The sequence below is a fragment of the Heliangelus exortis genome, chromosome 10 (assembly GCF_036169615.1).
Source record: "Heliangelus exortis chromosome 10, bHelExo1.hap1, whole genome shotgun sequence".
In the NCBI taxonomy this organism is placed as follows: domain Eukaryota; kingdom Metazoa; phylum Chordata; class Aves; order Apodiformes; family Trochilidae; genus Heliangelus; species Heliangelus exortis.
The window spans coordinates 17622015-17640446 of NC_092431.1; the positions used below are offsets into that span (position 1 = coordinate 17622015).

The following is an 18432-nucleotide window of genomic DNA, read 5'->3' on the forward strand; positions in this document are numbered from 1 at the left end:
CTGAGTGGCTCTGAGCCACAGGAAGTGTTTTGGAAATATGGGAGAGCAGTCAGAAACATCACATAGCAAGCAACTCATGGACCACTGGAGGTAAAGATAGAAAGGCAACAAGTAAGCAAGTGGTTACATATGGGTAGGATGTTACTGCAGGGCTATGTAGTGCTTTACCTGTAGGAAATTTCAGGTGCTTTTGCCCCATTTTTTTACTTTGCTTTGCTCCTGTAAAGAAGGAAACTCTGTATGGCAGGGAAAGAGAACAGGAGAAAAATTAATTAATGGTTTATCTGGTTGAAAAATTAAGAAGTCACATTCAGTGCTTCTGTCTTGTTGAAGATAATGAACTAATTCTGGGACAAAAAAAGACCTAAATCTCCTGTCCGGTGTTCACTCTGTTTACTAGCACAGGCCTCATGTAACAATGTATTTTTACAAGTGCCCTAAAAAAAAAAAAGGGGGGGGTGGGGGGGGAAAGTAGAATACCCAAATAGTGGACTTGTTACACACCTTGCTTCTCACTGGAACAGTAAAGGTGTTGTAGTGTAGCATCCTGATGGGCTCAGATGCAGTCTCTACTGGAACTCCATTAGAGTTTCCTCACCAGCTGGGGATTACCAGGGAGCCTTGAATTGAACACCTACAGTGCTCTTATTGTAAGTAACAGCATGGCTGGCTTCATCTGTTTATATTTATGCAGCACTGTCCTGTTTCTGGTACAGTCATCTCAGATTATTATTTCAGATTATTAAGAAGCCTAAGGAGAAAAGGTGATGATGATTTCTGCACGAGGAGATGCTCTTTGCTAAAAAGCAAATTTTGTGTTACAGCGCCGACTTGGAGATGCTGCAAAGAAAGCAATCAACAAGCTGCAAGTGAGAACAATCAGGAAAGGTGACAAGGTAATTCTTCAAATTACTCATTTCCAAATGAAACTGCTCTGAGGATTCCTCCAGACTACTGGGAAGACAAAAGAAAAGAAAACAGCAATTACTGCTTGAGCTACTGTGTGTCCTTCAGGTGGGGCAGGAATGCTGGTGAGCAATTCCTGGATGGAATGGAGTGGAGAGAGAAGGTGAATCTGGGAAGATGCAGAATATCTTGAAAGTTTAAACATGCTAACTAAATCTGCATGCTTTCCAGGGCAAATTTCCAACTGAGAATATATTAGAAAATTTTACTTGTTTGTCTTGAAATGCATTATTGGATTTGCATCATGCATTGGTGACTGTTTTACTTTGTCACATAGGCTCTTGTATGAAAAGATTAGCTGACAAAAGAAAAAAATTAAAATTATGAATGTTCTCTTTCCTGTAGGAGACTGAGCCAGACTTTGATAACTGTGCTGTTTGTATTGAAGGCTACAAACCCAATGATGTTGTCAGAATTCTGCCTTGCAGGTAAGTTGATGGTTGAAGCTGGTTTTAGCTCTGATAGTCTCTCAAGACAGGCTCTGTTCTCACATGTCACTCTGATGAGATTACCTGAAAGCTTGGGAAGGGTGAGCTGATAATTTTGATTTATTCAAAATCTGTTCTGTAAGGATACCTGAAATGCCTCTTTGTTCACCCTAAAGTGAAAGTAGTATTAATAGTGGTGGGAACCTGAGTGTAACACAATAGTCAGAAATTTTATTTGATCTGAACCTGTTACAAAGTCTTCAGTAGAATTTTTGAACTGAAGGTTTTGAGACCTGGTTTTATATCAGTCCAGAATAACTCCCTCAGTGGAATTTCTCCCTGGCTTCAAGGTGTATCCAGACACAGCAGGTGGGGGTAGAACAGGCTCCTGCTCCCTGTCAAGCCACTTCTTTTGCTCTCCTGGGCCATGTCCAGGCATTGAGAAAGGAATGACTTCTATTAAAAAAAACCAAACCAACAAAAAACCCCGAAGCAATCAACAAAAAAACCCCACAAACAATCCCACAGCCATAAAAAGATAAAAAGAGAGATGCTGAGTAAAAGCAGTAAAACAAAAACTCAGTGTGACAAACATTACAATTTCTTTTGCTGCCATGAAAATATTCTCAGGCAGGTGGGAGAGGGAGATAGAGATGACAGGAAGAGCTTTTGGCCTTTTCCTTTCTCTCCTCTTCTCCCCATGTGAACATGTCCTGTGCAGCACACAACTCTGGCAGTGATGTGACAAAGGAGAGCAGCTTCTTGCCACATTTAACAGCTATATTCATCTCTCTGTGCCATTGTGTTGTCACCTCTGAAGTACTGGCTAGTGAAGGATTTCTCTAACAAAATGGATTTCTTAGGAAATTGCCTAGGAACAGTGTTTCCCCTAGGAGAGCCAGAAAAAGCATTTGATTTCCCTAGAAATAGGAATCTCAAGTGCTGTACCTCCAAAGCACAGCATTTCTTTCTTCTCCTGCAGACACATCCACTGACTTGAGAAACTGAAATATTTGTTTCTTTTCCTGCTATGTTGTACCCTAGAAGATATTTGACTGTTATAATCTCTCCATTTTTGTGTTCCTTCACGTGACTCATTAAATCTGTTTGCTGCCATCACTAAATGGCAAACAAAAAGCAACAGATTAATCCTAAATCTGACCTACCACAAATCCCTCACAATGACAAATTGTATGTGAACTTTTATTTTTCTATGAACAGATGTAAATGCATTACTTCATGAAGGAAAAATACAGAAAAAACGAGCAATTACCAGAAAATATGGACTTTAGCTTGACATCAAACCTATTTTCATAGAACTATAATAAAGCCTGGAAAATTTTCATGACAGAGAGAGGCACTTCTGGAGGTAGTTTTATACAACAGCAAAAAACATGCCTAAGCTCTGGCTTTCTCTTGTGTCTTGCTTCATAATTCAATGACTCTGCAGTCAGATTTTGTCATCCCTAGTGTTGAGTCAAGCAGAGTGAATAGGAAACACATAGTTAGCAGGTGATGCTCAGCTCTTGGCTGACTTAAAAGGTCTCCTAGCAAATGACTCATGCTCAAAGGTTAACAGCAGCAGAACTGGCTTGTAAAATGCTCACAGGGTGAGCCTCAGCAGTTTTGAATTATAAAAACTCCCCAGATCTTTCTCAGGCAGCTATTTCACAAACCCTGGCTCTCCTGCTGCACAGATTGAGAAGGCAGGATTTTTTCCCCATTTGCATGGGCTCAGGCTTCCAAAGCAGGAAATGGTAGTCATGAAACAAAAAATGAATCAATTTGTGTCTCTGTTAAGTGAGAAGGGGAGTGTTACATTTTGATAAAGCCCTACAGACTAGGATTCTTCCTGCTGCATCCTCAGTGAAACTATGTGCACTTGCTAATATGGGAACCTCATCAGACTGATGTTTAAGTAGCTGGCATTTTACCAAGCCTTACAGAGGCTGACCTTAGGGTTTCTACCCAGGGAGTGCTCAAGGTGTAGAACTTTTTACCTGAAAGCCAAATACACCCAAGAGCTGCAGATGGAAGATGCTGCAGGCAGTACTTAGAAAACCACTTCTAGCAGGCAATTTCTCTATAATGTCCTTTGTATCTTGACATTACTTGTTAAGGCTGATGGAGCCCATATCCCCTAAGAGATTGATACCAAAAATCCACCAGCCAATATTGCAATGGATGAGCTCTGAAGCCATATGGATACATATTTACTGGTATTTCACACTGTTTCCCCAAATACCCTCTTCCTGTGGGCACTGGGTAGCCTGTTGTTACCCTAAGAGAATTCCAGCTAACTTCTTCTTTCCAGCTCCCAAAACTGACTGTCTGAATAAACTTCATTCTGGAGAATGTATTAAACAAATAAGGCCTGACACTTGATTAAAAATAGTGTTGGCTTGCAGCTGGTTTCACATTTAATGTAATGGTAGCATCACTGAAGTTATCTTTGGGAGCACTGACACAACACCAAATGTAACCAAGTTCATTGTTCCCAGGGTGACATCTCTTGTCATCCTTATTCTTACTCTTTGTCCTCCATCTCAAGGTTCAAAATGCCTTCCTCTTTTCTGTCTCTGGAGAAGTTGCTGGTGCTGCTTCTCCCAGTATCTCCCTTCCACTTAACTTTTCCTAACTTTACTAAACCCCTGCTGACAGGAAAAGTGACTCTCAGCCTCATCTCTACTGAGTTCTTCATAAGTTTTTTTTTTCTGGTGTTTTGTTTTGGTTTTTTCTGTCACCAATGAATGTGCTCTCTGAGCCCATTCCTGCTCATTCCCTTTCCCTGAGCAGCTGTGATTTCAGAGACTGCTTCATTTCTTCCTTCTCTTTTTATGAGTTTACAGTGAAAGCTGTGTAACCACACACATTTTTCCCTTTTGATTTCTTCCTCTCACCTACCTTCATCATTGTTTTGTCCTTTCTTCCCCAGAAATAAACAAATAATACCATACATGCACCCCCAAAAGCCCAAACCTTCTTGTCAGGTACCATCTTATTGCTCAGTCTCAAACAAAAATCCTTCTCAGTTGTCTGATGGATCTAATCCAGGCAACTGCTGATCCCTAGGATCATGCTGGGGATCCCTACCTCTCTTTCCTCTCCTCTTCTCTTACCTCATGTTTTTCTTCTGAGAAAAATGACACAATTGCTGCATTTGTTTGCATGCAGTATGGGAAGCTGGGATTTTTGGAGTAAAAGATGGGAGAAAACCAATTTGCCTTAACCTGAGAAAAAGTTTCTCAAAATTGCTGGCAAACTGAAAGCTTTAGAACAGTTTTTAAACGGTCAAATTATTACTTAATAAATTAATAAAATAATTAATAAGTTCTTTTTCTTGTATGATTAAAGTTAAAGCTTTAAAGCAAATTAAAATACATTTCAAACAACAAGAACCTTCAGTTAAAAAATGTGCTACTTAGATAATAGTAAATTAAATGCTCTGGGATTTTGAGATTCTTTTTCTTTCTTTGTGCTCTGGGAGCTCTGCACAGCCTCATGGAGTCACAGAGTTGCAGAAGGAATCCCAAGAGTCCAACACCTCTGGAACAGCCCAGGGGCTCAGGCTATGCCTGTGGTGTTCCTTGGGAGTTATTTTTCCAGCACGCTCTGCAGCCTCCAGGGATAAAAACTCTGCAAAATCCCCTGGTAATTTATTGCAGTGTTTTGCTCCTCTGATTGTGGTGAAGCTTTTCCTGCTGTGTAACCTGGATCCCACTTGCTGAAGCTGAAACACATCAGTGTCTCTCTTACCCCTGGGAGAGGTGAAGAAAGTTGTTTCCTTTCTGCTTATGGAAACCTTTGCTTTGTGTGAGCATGGTTGTGGCATCTCTGCTCGAGCTTTCCTCTCTCTCAGTTAATCTCAATTACAGTTCTTTTGAGAAACTTTTCAACCCATCCAAACCAGTGTGGTTTTGCAATGCATTTGGTTGCACGCAGCAGAAAAAACCTTTTTTTTTTTTTCTTTTTTTTTTCCTAGCTCTGACTTCAGTTGTCAAAGCCATATCCCAAGCCTGTGTTTGAAACATCTCTCTTATGTCTTCCCCTATAGTTCATTACATCTGAACTCATCCATGATGCCTCTACCTTCTCCTTCCTTTTAATACTTGCAACAGTCAGAACTGGAGAGGGATTTTTGTTGCACTTGGTCTTCTTATCTCTTACCATGTGGCAGTGGGATACTGCAGCTGCTCTCTCATCTTGCTTTATGCTGACCCTTTTTTTGCCTGAATTTGGGTTATAAATTGATCAGGACATAAGACAATTCACAATTTATTGAAAACCATAAGCATGTGTTAAGTGCTGTAGCCAATAACAAATAAAATAAGCTTTCAAATCCAAATTGCAAAGCCTACCTCTCTACACAAGTGTTTATATATTTATATATTCAAAAATAGATATTATAAGTACTCTAATTATACAATGTGGTACAAACATTTTAAAATTCAAATCTTTATCTGCTTTTCTATAATATTGAATTTTTCTGTAGATTTCAGCCAAATAATCAAGTTCCTTCTGTTGCACCTATAAAATCTGAAATTAATAGAGCCCTAATATACTGTACTAATTTAGTATTGAGAAGGGCAAAAGTGACATGATCTGTCATGCATTTAAGTTACTCAGCATAGGTAGGATTTATTTTAGAATATTGTTTTTTGAAGCCAACTTTAGGAACACTAAACCTCATTTTTCAGTCTTAATGGCATGAAAGTTCCAAGCTTTTGATTAACAGATATTATGAAGTTCTGTAGTATGAACCACAGCTTGACTGAGGCCTGCAAAGCTTGAACTTGAAAACAAAAGGAGACTTTCTAGTCTATGGTAAAATATTTTCATAGAAGTTTTTTTTAATCCAAAACAGATTTTTGAAATTTGTTTTTTTCAAGAAAATAATGAATATCTTAGGTTTTCTAAATGTACTGATTACTTTGGCACAAATGTGCTGCAGATGCTTGTAGCCAACCATGCTTATTTATGATTTTGAGATAGAATTAAAATAACCAAAAGCAAACAAAACCAACAAAACAATCACTCTCAAGAACTTCATAGTTATCTCAAGTAGCTGAAAAGCAAGAGATTGACTTTCAGTACCTGGTGCATTAATTCACCCAAAGTTGGTGAGACTTCTAAATGCAAAATTGCCCATGCCTGAGGACTCTTATCTTTATGCTTTTACCTGGTCAGAATGCTTGCCTGATAACATGCTGAATATTTCCCTACTGAGACAAAAGGAGAGAAGAGCTATGCAGACCAAAATTGGTTTTTTTATGTTTTTATCCAGTAAGCCAAGTCTTGTTTGGAAGGAAGGTTGTGAGCTTTAGTAACCTTAATAAAGTAGTGGTTTGAACTTAAGTGTCACAATACTTCATTTCCAGTAATCATGTTGACATGCAGATCAGATGAGGTCTGACAAAGTCTGGTGTTGCAGCCAACTGTTATAATTAGAATAGGTTGAACTTCCAAGAATGGATTTGCCCTTTCCCATAGTTGTGTGAAGTCAAAGCCAGTACAGGAACACGATCATTTGCCAGGTAGCTTTATTTACTGCACAAAGGACACATTTCTTCTTGAAGCAGCAGAAAAATGTAGCCGTGAAAAGAAGATTCTGAGATTTCACACAGTTTCAGCTTTGAATTTGTAGTGTTTTTTAGGATTAAAGCCAGCCAGCCAGCTTGTGTGAGGGATACCACGTGAGTAAGAGCTGAGGTTGCAAATCAGTATTGATGGGAGTGCATCTCAATATCTTCCATCAAGCTGAAAGTCTGAGTATCTTGTTGTGGGAGAGGCTGGGACACAACACAGCAGTCAGCCCCTTCAGCTGAATATGTACAAGTAAATATTTGAAATTAGTTTGGTGAGTTAAGTGATTCTGGCTCTCTCAGAGATTGCATTTCCTTGTGTAAAATAAGTTAATCCACTCCAGCTGGAGCCTTAGAATCATAGAATCATTATGTTGGAAAAAACCTTTAAGAACATGAGGCCCAACTGTTCACCCAGCACTGCCAAGTCCACCACTCAACCATATCACCCAGCACCACATCTCCAGAGCTTTTAAACACCCCCAGGGATGGTGACTCCATCACTTCCATGGGCAGTCTGTGCCAGTGCCTCACAACCCTTTCAGTGAAGTCATTTCTCCTAATATCCACTCTAAACTTCCCCTGGCACAACCTGAGGCCATTTCCACTTGTTCTACCACTTGTTACTAGGGATAAGAGACCAACCCCCACCTCACTTACAGCCTCCTGTTGTAGAGAAGTAACCCTAGAGACTCCTCTTCTGCTGGCTGAACAACCCCAGTTCCAACTCCTTAAAAGATATATGCTCCAGACCCTTCACCAGCTTCATTGCTCTTCTCTGGACATGCTCCAGCACCTCAATATCTTTCTCATAATGATGGGGCCCAAAACTGAACACACAACTTGAGGTATGGCCCCACCAGTGCCTAATACAGGGGAATAATCACTGCCCCACTCCTGCTGGCCACACTATTCCTGATACAAGCCAGGATGCTGTTGGCCTTCTTGGCCACCTGGGCTCACTGCTGGCTCATCTTCAGCACCACGAGGTCCTTTGGGCAGCTTTCCAGCCACTCTTCCCCAAGTTTTGTTGAGGTTTTGTTGAGAGCAGGGTGCAGAACCTGGCACTTGGCACTGGGGAACCTCAGACCCTGGGCAGCTGTGAGCTGTGTCCTGGGGGCTTCCTATGGGTGTGGAAAGAGAGACACGGAGACACAGGCAACTGCTCAAAGGTAAAGGTTCAAGCAGACAGAAATGGCTTTCAGGCTCTCCCAAATAAAATGTGGGACACTTGTTGGAAGCCTTAGGAAGGAATTTTCAAGTTGGTTCAGTACAAGCAATTTAGTCTTTGCACATTTTGGAGGAAAACTGTTTATGTTGTACCTCATATTTCCAAATCAGCAACCCTTTGAATTTTGAATTAACAACTTTTGAATTCATTTTGAATTAACAACTTTGAATTTTGCTTAAATTACTATTATTATTAAGTTAAATTAAGCATTTGGACTAAGTTCCCTTCCAACTGTACTTTTTTATTCGATTAATTGATTTTAAAAGACTTCTAGGAAAGCAAGTCAATTTTCAGTTCCCTAAATGTCAGTGTAATTTCTGAGGCTACATTTCTGGTAGGAAACTTTACTCCTTTTCTTGGGAAGGAGTGGGACTGCACAAACCTCCTCTGCCCTGAGCTGAAACCTGACTGCTCTACTTGGCCTGCTCAGCTCTTAAACCTGACCCCCCCCATTTATTCCTGCATTTTATAACATTTGTCCTTTATAAGCACAGGGCAACAGAATCCACTTGCAGGAGAAAAAGGCAATCTGTCAGTCAGGTATTCACACTAAATATCTCTGAATTTTTTCTTGGTTTGTGTCAGGTGAAGCTGGACAAGAGGCTTTCAATTCCTTTGCCTGGATAATGTCAAAGAAAAGTGACTGAGCACAGGACAGCAAGAACCCCTCCAGGGCTGGAGTTGTTTCAGACCTCACTCTTAAGGACAACTTCAAAAGAGCAGGAAACTCAGGGAGAATGTTTTAAAAAGCATCATCCTGTTTTTTTCCTTTTAAATTAGAAATATCTTTATTTTTTTAATTAACTTTATTGCCTTATGCTTGCATCCTAAAAAATACCAGACCCTCGATGGCTTCACTTTTAAACCATGTGTAATCAGGTTTGTCTGTAAAACCATTAAGAAACACTAATGTGATTTTTACCTTTACCAGGAAACAAGTTTTATCTCCTGTCAGCCTTTAACGTTTAAAGAATATGAGTTTTTCTGATGCATTTTGGGTTTTTCCCTGGTTATTTATGTAAATGCCTTCTTTTCCAAACTCATTTGAGCAACACTGTGCACACGTGCTTGAGATGCTGCAGAAATAATTTAATTTTTGTGTGCACAGGGTGTGATTTTCAGTCCTTTCAGAGGTCACAAGCTATGCCATTTTATGAAATTCAGCAGAAGCTGATGGTACTGTGTGGTAAATTGTGCTGTGTGGATTTGAATTAAAATATCCTGGTTTTCATTGCAGGCATCTTTTCCACAAGTCCTGTGTAGACCCCTGGCTCCTAGACCATCGTACCTGCCCCATGTGTAAAATGAATATTCTGAAAGCTCTGGGGATCCCGGTAAGGACATCACAGAGCAGCTGGAAGGGAATCACCAGGCACCTGGGCACAGCCCTTTGCCTGTCTGTTCCCATCCTCCTCTTCTTACCATCCTATAGATTTATTAATTGATTTATTAAGGAGAGTACAAGCTGAAATGTCAGGATATTTTTTCTACACCTGACTTTTATGAGCAAGAAAAAGGGTGGGTTGGGTGTTGTCTGTGGTTGCCTGCTTCATGGGGCAGTGGGTTGTTTACTGATGTTTTGGTGGGTTTATAGATTCTTGCCCATAACTTTTGTTTGTGTTTTAAATCAGGGCTGGATTTATTTTTTTTTAATCATGCTCTCAGTTTAAATCTCAAAGCAGAAGGTCTACAAATAAAGTTTTCCCTGCTAGACTAGTGAGGACCAGCTAATTGTTCATTCTAGGGAGCCATACAGTTTTTCTGTCAGATTTCTCTTCAAGTCTATCTGTAGCAAGCCTGTATTCCTAGTTACAATTAATGAGCATTTCTTCCAGGAATGAAGCACGTGGCCGACCACATGACTTACAAGAATTTGCTAAACAATTTGTTATTTCAAATAATTAATAGTATATTTATATATAGTAATAATAATTTATTATTAATATATATTCTATTATATTAGTTTAATATATTGTATTATATATTATGCTATATATTATACGTTATGTTATATATTGTATTTATATTATATATATTTATATTATACATTCTTATATATTTATATTGTATTATATATCATATACATTATATTATTATCTGATACATTATATTATAATATATTATATTAATATATGTTATAGTATTAATATATATTATTATTATTTATAATAATAATGGTTTGGGTTGGAAGGGATCTCTAAGATCATCTAATCCCAACTCCTCTCCCATGGGCACGGACACCCCACACTATACCTGGTTGCCCAAAGCTCCATCCAACCTGAACACTTTGGGGGGGGACAGCCACAACTTTTCTGGGCAACTTGTGCCAATGTCTCACCACCCTCAGAGAGAAGAATTTCTTCCTAATGTCCAACTTAAGTCTACTTGCTTCCAGTTTACAGCCATTTCCCCTTGTCCTGTGTGCTTAGAAGCTGCCAAAGCAATGAACTTTTTAGGTTTGCATTCAGGCAGTGCATGTCCTGCCTGCCACACATTTTCCTAACCAGTTATTGCAGGGATCAGAGGTTTTCCAGGATGAGCTGAATCACTTTCTCACACTGTGTCAGGCTCACCCCGTGGCACTGAAGTTCAGTACTGCAACCCAGCATGGACAGGTGCTGTAAATACCCTCCCCAGTGACAGCTGGTGACATGCCAGCTCACGTATGAAAGAGCTATAGAAAGTAAAATAGTAATTCTTTGGGTGAACTCAATCAGAGGAGCTTGTGCAGCTATTCCCCAAGAGTTAATTTTCATGGAGACCAGGAAGCTGAGCAGGTTGAGGTTCCATGGCAAGTGATCAAGTGTGGTTTTTCTGAAGTAGGTATGTTAATCCAAGCTAGGAACATAAAATGGGAAAAATTTAGTAGAGCACTGTAGCTGGGGTAACTTGTCATTGTGGTGGGGCTGCTTTGTCTTCTAAGCATGCAGATTATCTTTAGAATACTAAAACATGATACAACTGTTAAATCAGTACTTGAGATGTCAGGGAAGGCTTGTTCTGCCATTCAGCACCTCTGCACCTGGGATTAAATAGGGATATATTTCTCCAGGTTCCTTGTTTCAGTTCACAAGCCTGAGCAGTGAGCTACCTGGAATTTGACACCCCTTCTCCTTACCCAGTGGATTGTTCCAGGGCTTTTCTTCTGCACTGTGCAGGACCACAAGATTTCTGCTCTCACACTGGTCTATTCATATTTTTGGCCAAACATTTTATTAGCATGCTCTTCATCCAGTTTCCATATTACCAATTGGGTAATATAGATAAATCAGACCTTATTTTTTGGAGGCCTGCAGTGAGATATTTTGGTTTTTCCAGAAAGTTTGGTCCTGTTAGCTTTTACATCCAGAATACAGCTCTCACTTCAGTGACAGCTGCTGAAGGCAAAGCATGTCCATGGGATGAGTCTGGGTACATTGAAGGGAAGCAAAAATACACCCAGAGGTCATGTTTTAACATTTTGGTTTACATGACAGGCTTTTACTACACATGAACAGCTTTGTAGTGGCAGGTATAAAACCTAATTGCCAGAAATAATTAAAAGTGCCATTCAGCTTCCTGAGCCATCATTTCTCTTGTTATCTCTGTACTGCATAGCAGAAGGGGGATCCATTCTCACTGAGAGCTTTCCTCGTGGAGATTTTTGGCAGTAATTGCACTGGGCATGAAATTAAAGTATAACGAACATAAACAATTGGGTCAAACTAATATTTCAGAATCAGCCTTAGTGCTGGTCTGTCTTAACACTAAAAATCACACATTTGGATGCTAACGTTTCACTAGCAAAGTTTGTTTAGAGGCTTTAATTGTATGAACTTCTGTAAAAAAAGAAATTCTAGGTTTTTTTAAGACAACAAACTGAAAATGGCCCTCTCCATCACTGAGGAAGCATACTGGCTCCCACCCACATGGAAAATCACAGAATGCTTTGGATTGGAAGGGATGCCAAAGATCCTCTAGGTTCAACCCCCTTGCCATGGGCAGGGACACCTCCCACTAGACCCAGGTGCTCAAAGCCCCATCCAACCTGGCCTTGAACACTTCCAGGGATGGGGCAGCCACAGCTTCCCTGGGCACCCTGTGCCAGTGTCTCACCACGTTCACACTGAAGAATTTCTCCCTAATATCTAATCTAAATCTCCTCTCTTTCAGTTTAAAGCCATTCCTCCTTGTCATATCATTCCCTTGTAAAAAGCCCCCCTTTGGCCTTCCTGTAGCCCCTTCAGGTGGTGGAAAGAACAGGATGCTAGAGCCTTATCCCTTGAGGGGACTTGGAGTGGGAGCTGTTTTCCCCAGGAGCTGGGAGCAGATGCTGACCTTTGTGGCAAGGGTTTCTCCTGCCTGACAGCAAAGCAGGAGTCTAAAAGCATCTGGTAGCTTGGGGGTTAAAAATTCCTGTGCTGCTATGAGCTGCCCATCTTCCTCTGTTTCCTCTGCTTTTTCTTTTTAAAACAGACCTTGAGTCCTGCTTCTCCCTCTCCTACTTTGTGCCCTTCCATAGGAGTCCTTTGCACAACCCCTCCTGCCAAACCATTATCCCCTCGAGCTCCTGCCCTGGTGTCTGTCACTCCTCATGCTCCCTGCTCAGGTCCCTGGATCTGTTCTCACCCAGAAATTGGTGTCCTGACTCTCTGACTGCTCAGCACCAGCTTTGTGCAGCCTCAAGTGAGCACCAGTCCTGGGAGATGCTTTCTGGTACCACCACGACTTCGCAGGCACCGTGCAAAGCTCTCTTCTCTTTGAAGAATGTGGTTGTTGATCCCAAACAAGCCACTGGTCTCTATCAGAACACATGAAGTGGTATTTTTGGAGGCTCATAATCCAGCCAGATGTCAGCAGACTTGTGGGAAAAAGTTGTTTCCCTGGAAGACACTGTCAGGCTTTAGGGCTCCTCAGCGAGAGGTGGCAAATAGTTCTGTACAGGGAATAAAGCCATTCCCTGACCACATCCTTGACTCTTGCTGAGCCATCTTAGCTGAAATTTCCCCCCACAGAAAAGCAGCCTTAGGCAGGCAGCAGTCTCTGAGGGGAGGCCTGAGTGCAAATTTGCCAAAGTCTTTTTCAAGGCTTTTACAATGGGATGGATGAGGATAGCTTTTACCCTAGGCAAGGCTTTTGGTTTTTTGGGCTTTTTTTCCTGCCAGCTGTATGTTTGTTATAAAAGAGCTGGCTTGTGTCACTGTGCCTATACTGTGCTTCATTTAGCAGGAAGTCTTTGGATTTTCCAGGAAATTATTGGTTAAAACCCAAATAACTAAATGCTTTAATTCAGTTCACATCTGAACTCCCCATTTATGTTGTAACAGAGACTTGGAACATTATCTGCCCTAAAACCAGGAGGCACAAAAGCAACAGCACTTGTTTCACAGTAGCTGAGCACCCTTGCATCTCTGCTTCTCTCTGCAGTTCCAGGGGATTTTTAACTAACTATCTGTCACCAAATGTTGGCATAACCTCTTCCACTGTTTGCTGGTTAATCTCTACCTCTTTTGGCTGCAATATTTGAAATTACTTATTGTTGAAATGATCTTTCAAAGAGCTACATTGCTATTGGGATGAACATATCCTATAAAACAGTTTGTCTCTGCTTCTCTTTCTTTTCTGCTGGATGTGCAGCCAGATGCATTTTTGGCAGCAGATTGGATGACTTGAAGCTATTCACTGGGAGCCTTAGCCAAGCCCTCAGAAGCCAATACAAAGCCTTCCCTTGACTTGAGTGGAATTGTGCCCTCAAAGCACTTACATGCAGGGAATAAGTGAAACCAATATATTTAAACTTAGAAAATGTATCTGGGTCACTCGAACAGCAAAAAGCATGGTGTAGTTTTTAGCAATCAGTATTGCAAATCATTAATTTTATAGTGTGCTGCTTGGTTTGGGGTATTTTTTCCAACTAAAATTTTCTTTCCAACTTCTTCTTTCAAGAGAAAAAGGATTCTTTATATCAAGCAATGCTATTTTTGCATCTTTAGTGTTTGATGTGGCTTTCAATTATAATCCCCCATTTTCAAAGGTTTAAAGGTTAGTGATAAAACCCCATTCTAGGAATAACTGGGATGAGAGCAAAGGACAGACAAGTGATGTACTGAATAAAAACTGAGATAGTTTTACCCTGAGTGGAAAAGAAAAACAGGACTTTTTTTTTTCCTTTAAGACACACTGCCATTAAATCCAAATTTAAGTAAAACCTGAAATTCTGAAACCATTTGTTGTAACAGCTAAGGGTGAGGGAAAGAGTGATAGATCTAAAGAATAATTTTAACCCAAGTTCTGCAGATTAATGTCTGGTATTTCACTCAGAAAAGTACAGGTTTGATGGGTTTAGTTAAAACCTGGTATAGCTGAATGTGACTTTATCCCAGTTCTGAGGAGCTCTGGCTGCTTATGGATTAAACTGGAGCCAAACAACAATTTTAATTTTTATCCCAAACTTCAGTTTATGGATAGAACTCACCTAAGAGTTGTATAAAATGCCTGCCCTTTTCATTAGAAACATCTGTGAAAAAAAATTTATGAGGTGGCAAGAGTCAGGCAGGGCATGTATGGGAAAAGAGAAAACGTGCAAAGTTCCTGGTTCTGCAAAAAAAAAAAAAATGTAAGCATATGGTAACCTTGTACTCTGAGTTCAAAGGGATTACTCTTGTGCTTAAAGCTAAGCCTCTGTTTCACAGTCCTTGCTGTATCATATTTTGCTTCATTTTTGGGTGCCTTCTGTTGGAGATGGGCAAGTAGTGAGATTTTCCAAAATGCTTTAGCAAGTGAGACAACCAAGCGTGGCAAAAATCAGACCCAGGGAGCAGGGTACCTCTTTTCTGATCTGAGCCATCCAGAGGTTGGATTTCCAGTTTAGCAGCTTAAGCCCCATCCCTGCTGAGCCCTGGAAGGCAGAGGCAGCAGGGTTCATGCTGCTTACCTTGGGGTGGGATGAATCACACAGCAAAGTTGTCTCCAACCATTCAAGTTAGAGAAAACCTAAGTGACTGATCCAGATTAGCTGTCTGACTCATGGACAATAAAGATAAATGGGAACAACTTAACTTGACATTTACTAACTTAAAAAAAGTATCTGTGTAGTTGCAGCTCAACCTGGCTCTGTCCCTCTGTCATTTTGGAAGCTTTTCACCCTGACACACAGCATCCTCATTTCTGAATTAGGCTTTGTTTTGGTACAATATGTTAAAATTTCAAAAGCCAGGTCTTGAAATAGTTATGCAAAGTATTTTTCTCCATGCCTTGGGGAGAACTAGATCTGGTTCTATGGGCAAATGGCACAAGAATCTGTTTCCTCTTAGAGAAAGAAGAGGTTTTTTACTCCTGTTTGTCACCAATGTTTATGGAGAGCTCTGTGGAAATCACTGATGTGTGGATGGGAGCATCAGGGTTATCACAAGCCTAGAGAAAGCAAGGGTAGAAACTTGTCTTAGACATAGTTTGTTTCTGATCAAACAAAGCTCTTTGCTGCCCTGTGCCTTTGGAAGTCTTTGTGAACAAATGCTCAGTGCAAAAAAGTGGTCACCACAACCCCATCTCATTACATCCCTTGCCTCAAAGAGCTTGGTTTATTCTGGTGGCATTGGTGTGTTCACTGTGTAATGAGAAGGGTCTGAATGCCCCAGAACTGACTTTCTGAATCACAAAGCAAAAAAAAAACAACTGTGGATTGAAATAATACTCTTTGTGTTCCCATTATTGCTTCTTCATTTCTTTTCTCATAATTTTCCTTCGTAGGAAATATGGCATTAGTACAAGAAAAGATCCTTTTATGTTAAAAAACTTCTTATAAACAGCTTTAGCTTCTATTTTTGCACCCCACACAGAAATGCTCCCACGGGCAGTTCATTTGAATTCCTATTCCTGAAAGCTCTGATATCTGCTCTATAAAATGTGTATTTAGGGAAAAGTTAATGATTCCCCTTCAGCTACTGTTTCTGTTTACATTTGTAATCTGACTCAGCACTCTGCCCATGCTGAGCAGATCATCTCAATAAGTGACTTCGTTTTTCTGGGTACGCTCTCCCCAAACCTTAAAAAAATATAAATAAGAATATAGGTAAAACAATTTAACACTGAATACGTGCAATGCATGCTTGAGGTCTCTCTTCCAAGAAATTACATTAAGAGTTTTTAAGTACCTGACAACAAACATTCTGTGCATATTTATTCATCACATGTTGTGATTTTTGACACTGAGATGCAGCGAAAAACCTTAAAGAAGCGAACAGGTAAATAAAGGGAAGGGAAGAGGTAAATAAAACATTTTTATCAGGTGAAAGCTTACATTTCTTCTTTTTCTTTCCATCAGCCCAATGCAGATTGCATGGATGATATACCTCCAGACTTGGAAGTGTCCATAGGAGGACCACCAACCAACCAGATAACAGGAGCCAGCGATATAACAGTGAACGAGAGCTCTGTAGCCCTGGATCCCCCAGTGAGGACTGTGGGAGTTCTCCAAGTTGTCCAAGACATAGACTCCTTTCCCCAGGCTGGGGAGGGTAACTTCACAACAAGCAGTAAGTTACTTTTTCTGGCAGAATTTGCACTGCAATAAATATTTAGAAACCGGAATCACAGCTCCCATCTCTCATGTGGGAAAATTTGCCTTTGAGGGCTTTGTCACTGGAGCAATGGCCTTACTGTAAGCCTAGCAGAAACCCACAGGGTAAGTGAATTTAAATATCATCTCCTTCTGCTGTACAGCAAACACTTCCAGCATGTTGAATAACAACTCTAATTGGAGCTCCCTGTGTGGTCAGAACGAGCTGTTTCCATCAACACAAAGCAACAGAAACTTAGGGTCATCTTCAGATACTCTTTATAGTAGGAGACCCATTCAACACAACCCTCCAGGTACCACCTGGCTTCTTTGTGAGGCAGTCCTTTGGCCTGCCTTTCCTTGTGGAAGTTACTCTCACCTTCATATCAGAAAATAAATAGTATACAATCCCTGTTACTGCCTTCAGTCAAGAAAAAAAGATGTTGCATTTTCACTTTGCCTTTCCTTTATCTTCTTACACCAACTGGAGCTCTTCTAGATATTTATTCATACATGAACTTCTCATTTCAGGACTCATGGGCAGAGTTCCTGTACTTGAAAATCTGAGCATAGTGAAAAACGCTGCCAATTTGTGCAAAAGTGGAGAATTTTGAGTGTTTTCAGTGTGTTGAGGTTGAGGGGCACCATTTGAACTCTCAAAATGTCCATGTGTGTCTCTGTTCCTAAAAATGTTCTTTGTTAAAAATCTACCACTGACAGTTTAAAAAGAACATTGTCAGCTGTTTTGAGTGAAGATTGTACTAGTCTAAAGTTCTCATTTTTAGGGAAAGTAGCAGATTAGTAGAAAATATGTATCTGTTTGGTTCCAGTTGGTGTATTAGTGTTGAGAAGACTATTTTAGAAAATAATCAGATATACTTGAAAGGAGGTACAACAATATGATAAAATATAGGTTTGTGTATAGGACCAGCATAGGTCCTGGAAAAAATTGCATGTTTTACAAACATTTCTAGGTGCTTCTATGGGCCTGGGCATAAAAAAAGGAGTCAAGTAATAATAAGATGTGTAAAAGGAAGGAGACAGATGAAGGGACTTTGCTGAAGTTAATTTACATTTGTAACCTTACTTAGTGGAGATATTTGATAATATTTTCCCTCATAGTGTAACCAATGTCATGGCAGTGAAAATAATTTCTGGAAACACTGGATTTGTGACCTTAGCCACAGTGACCCAGTAATGAGTTTTTAAGTCCTTCCTGTGTGGATTTAGGTACCAGTTTGAGCTTTAATGCATTTGTCTGTGTCCTGGGTCCAGCAAGAGGTGAGCAGCAAGGTTATAGCTCATCTGTGGCCATCCTGTCATATGGGGGCATATGACTTTCTCAAGCCTCCATAAGCTCAAAATGAGATTTTATTTTGTTCCTTCCAGTAATTTGAGACTGATTCAAACCATGAAGGAAAGGTTTGAATCATGGCATCACAATGTAACTGAAGTCTAGACTAAGACTCTGGTCTCAGCTGTAGACTCTTCACACTCCTGAAGTGAGCAGCTCCTCTGGCAGATACTTATCCTTGTTCCACTCTTCTTTACAAGGACCACTCTTGAATTGGGAAGGGGGGGGGCTGTGGTGTCCTTTTCACCCACAGCTTTGTCACAGATGCTGAGAAGAGCCAGCAGCCTGGTGCAAAGAACCAGACCTCAGGTTAATCCCAGAAGATCCCAGCATCC

General features: G+C 40.4%; 1 protein-coding gene across 1 annotated transcript in view; it reads left to right on the forward strand.

Annotated features, from left to right (window-relative positions):
- Window positions 1–18432, forward strand: part of RNF150 (ring finger protein 150) — a 121544-nt gene that overhangs the window by 77147 nt on the left and 25965 nt on the right. Inside the window, exons 3-6 of the mRNA XM_071753766.1 lie at window positions 825–896; window positions 1312–1394; window positions 9445–9541; window positions 16510–16720. Of these exons, the coding sequence (XP_071609867.1) occupies window positions 825–896; window positions 1312–1394; window positions 9445–9541; window positions 16510–16720 (463 nt within the window). The remainder of the gene's footprint in view (window positions 1–824; window positions 897–1311; window positions 1395–9444; window positions 9542–16509; window positions 16721–18432) is intronic.